This window comes from Empidonax traillii, unplaced genomic scaffold (assembly GCF_003031625.1).
Source record: "Empidonax traillii isolate 1590-97213 ecotype Southwest subspecies unplaced genomic scaffold, ASM303162v1 scaffold6853:size5596, whole genome shotgun sequence".
Taxonomy (NCBI): Eukaryota; Metazoa; Chordata; class Aves; order Passeriformes; family Tyrannidae; genus Empidonax; species Empidonax traillii.
The window spans coordinates 1-2,445 of record NW_020962046.1 but is presented as its reverse complement, the minus strand read 5'-3'; the positions used below and the strand labels follow the sequence as shown (position 1 = coordinate 2,445).

The window sequence follows — 2,445 nt, the reverse complement described above, 5'->3', positions numbered from 1 at the left end:
CAGGTAAATTCTTTGCTTAACCAATCATTCGAAAAAAAATATCCTTGATTTTTCTCAGCAGGAGATGATTCAGTTCTTAAGAAAAATGGGGGGGGGAGGGGAAGAGGAAATGTAAAAAAAAAAATTGAACTTTCAAGCTGAGCTTGAAAAGTTGAAAAAGGAGGGAAGAAAAAGAGAAATTGTAAAAAAAAAAAAATAGTGAATTTTCATGTTGAGCTTTGCCAAAGTAAAATAATTTTGATCATTGTGTAGAACCACAGATCTTTGATGCCTCGGGCACAGTTTTTGTACCAGCTGAGGAAGCCTGTGTCAATATTTCATGTTATGTTCCATCCACAGATTCCACCGAAGAGAACAACTTGCACAAGGACCTGCTCACTTCTCTGCTGATTCTGGGCCTGGTTGTCATCATCTTCCTGGTGCTGGTTGGGTATTTTTTCAGGTAGGTGTGTGTGTGTGGGGGGGTGCTGTGCAGGCTGAAGTCAGCTCAGCCCTGTTTCGATGTGACCTCACGAGGAAGCGAAAGACGCGCGGGGAGAGGCAGAACCTCCAGCGCAGACCACGGGCTGTGGCCACGGGGAAGATGAACAGAAAGAGTTTCTCTAGAATTACATGGTTGGTGAAATAATGGTGTGGGGAGAACTCTGGTTGCCTACCAGCAGTGTTGCTCAGGTGACTTGCTGTCCGTGTTTCAGGTTCAGGAGACACAGGAAAGCTGTCGTGACCTCCGGGGACAAAAAGATGCCGAACGGGATCCTGGAAGAGCAAGGTATGGAGAGATTTGCTTGCAGTTTGTTTGTGCGCACACGCCCTGGCTCTCTAGTTCAAAATAATTTACTTCTGTCTGCTTATATTTCTGGTTTAAAATAGTATAAAATAGTTCAAAAAAATAGAATCCCAAATTGGAAGGACATTAAAGCTCATCTTGTTCCACACCCCTGCCATGGGCAGGGACACCTTCCACTAGCCCAGGTTGCTCCCAGCCCTGTCCAAACTGGCCTTGGAATAGAGATCCATATTTAAATATGTCTATATATGGTCTTAACTTTCAGTTTTTGGTTCTAGAGAATATTCACTTTAGGTTGTGATACAGTAAATGATTCTTTGTAAATGATTTTTGGGCTCTTTATAGAGGTTTTAGCAGGATGCCAGCTGAGGTCCAGGTTTCTGACACTGATATTTGTATTTAGAGAAAGAATTGCAGAATTTCTTCTTCAAATGCGGAAAAAAGGGGCCTTAACTCTTTGTGAAATTATTGGCTGGTTCCTGAATGTGAAGATAAAGCAAGAGGCTGAAATAGGGCAGTTTTTAAACTAATGGCACAAAAATAAGAGAGTTCAAAATGTTTTCCTCTGGTTTTATAATTGTTTCTGTGCCTGAGCAGCCCCGTGGGTGCATCACTCTGTGGGGCTCAGCTCAAACCCCATAAACACAGAGAGGCTGGACAAGTTATTTTAGCCATAACCAAGAGAAAAACGATAAATTTGATGATAAAAATAATCAATCTGTGCTCTGTGGAAGTCCCACTGGGCTATGTGCGACCTAACAAGTGGGTAAAACGGGGTGGCAGTCAGAGGGAGAGTCAAACCTCTAAATATACCCTTCAGCTTCCTGCTCTGCTGGAGCTTGAAAACAGGAGCAACCAGTCTTGGTGCAGAGTTTCTGGTGGCTACCAAGTTAAAGATAGGGGTTTTTTTAAAATTATTTTTATTTCCCCTTCACAAGTGAAAGTATCTCACAGCATCTCTTTGATGATAGATGCCAAAAGCTGTCCCTGCTCTCTGTCAGCAGAGTGAACTTTCTCCTTTTCTTGGTCACATTTTAATCCAGTGCTAATACAGAAACCATTCATTTCACCAGGTTCTTCTTGATATTATTAAGTTCTCAAAGCAACTACTTGGCTTATGATTTGGTTTTTTTATTTCCTTTAAGTCAATTTTATCACCGGCTGAAGCCTCATGTGAGAAGTTTGGTTTGGCATCTTCCGGCTTAAAGAGGAATCTGTAGTTGGAAATATCTTGGTCTCTGTTGCTCTGGACGTGCCTTTAACATGCCCTTCCCTTGTCCTGACAGAACAGCAACGGGTCATGTTGCTCAGCAGGTCTCCCTCCGGCCCAAAGAAGTATTTTCCTATTCCGGTGGAAAATCTGGAGGAGGAAATCCGGATACGCTCGGCAGACGAAGGGAAGCTCTTCAGGGAGGAGTTTAATGTAAGTTCTCACACATGGGTTAGACAGACTGAGAGTCAAAAGAGGGGAGTGGAACAAAAATGTCTGCAAATATTATTATTTCTTCTGAGTGTTTGGTGGTGGTGTCTCAGTGCCTCAGCACTGAGAGTGTGTGGTCACCCCTTATCTGGACAAAATCTGGAGTTTAACTGCATTATGATGTTAAATTGGTATTATATGAACTGTTTGACACTTGGTAACATTTGAGGAAGGTGTT

The 2,445-nt window shown here is 42.5% G+C and overlaps 1 protein-coding gene across 1 annotated transcript; it reads left to right on the top strand.

The window, feature by feature from the left end:
- Positions 1–252: 252 nt before the first annotated feature.
- Positions 253–2,210, top strand: LOC114073532 (receptor-type tyrosine-protein phosphatase epsilon-like; the record flags this gene model as incomplete). Its single annotated transcript, XM_027911267.1, has 3 exons — positions 253–442; positions 696–769; positions 2,074–2,210. Coding segments are annotated over 3 exons (401 nt in total), but the record flags the coding sequence as incomplete, so codon positions are not given.
- Between the last annotated feature and the right edge of the window lie 235 nt (positions 2,211–2,445).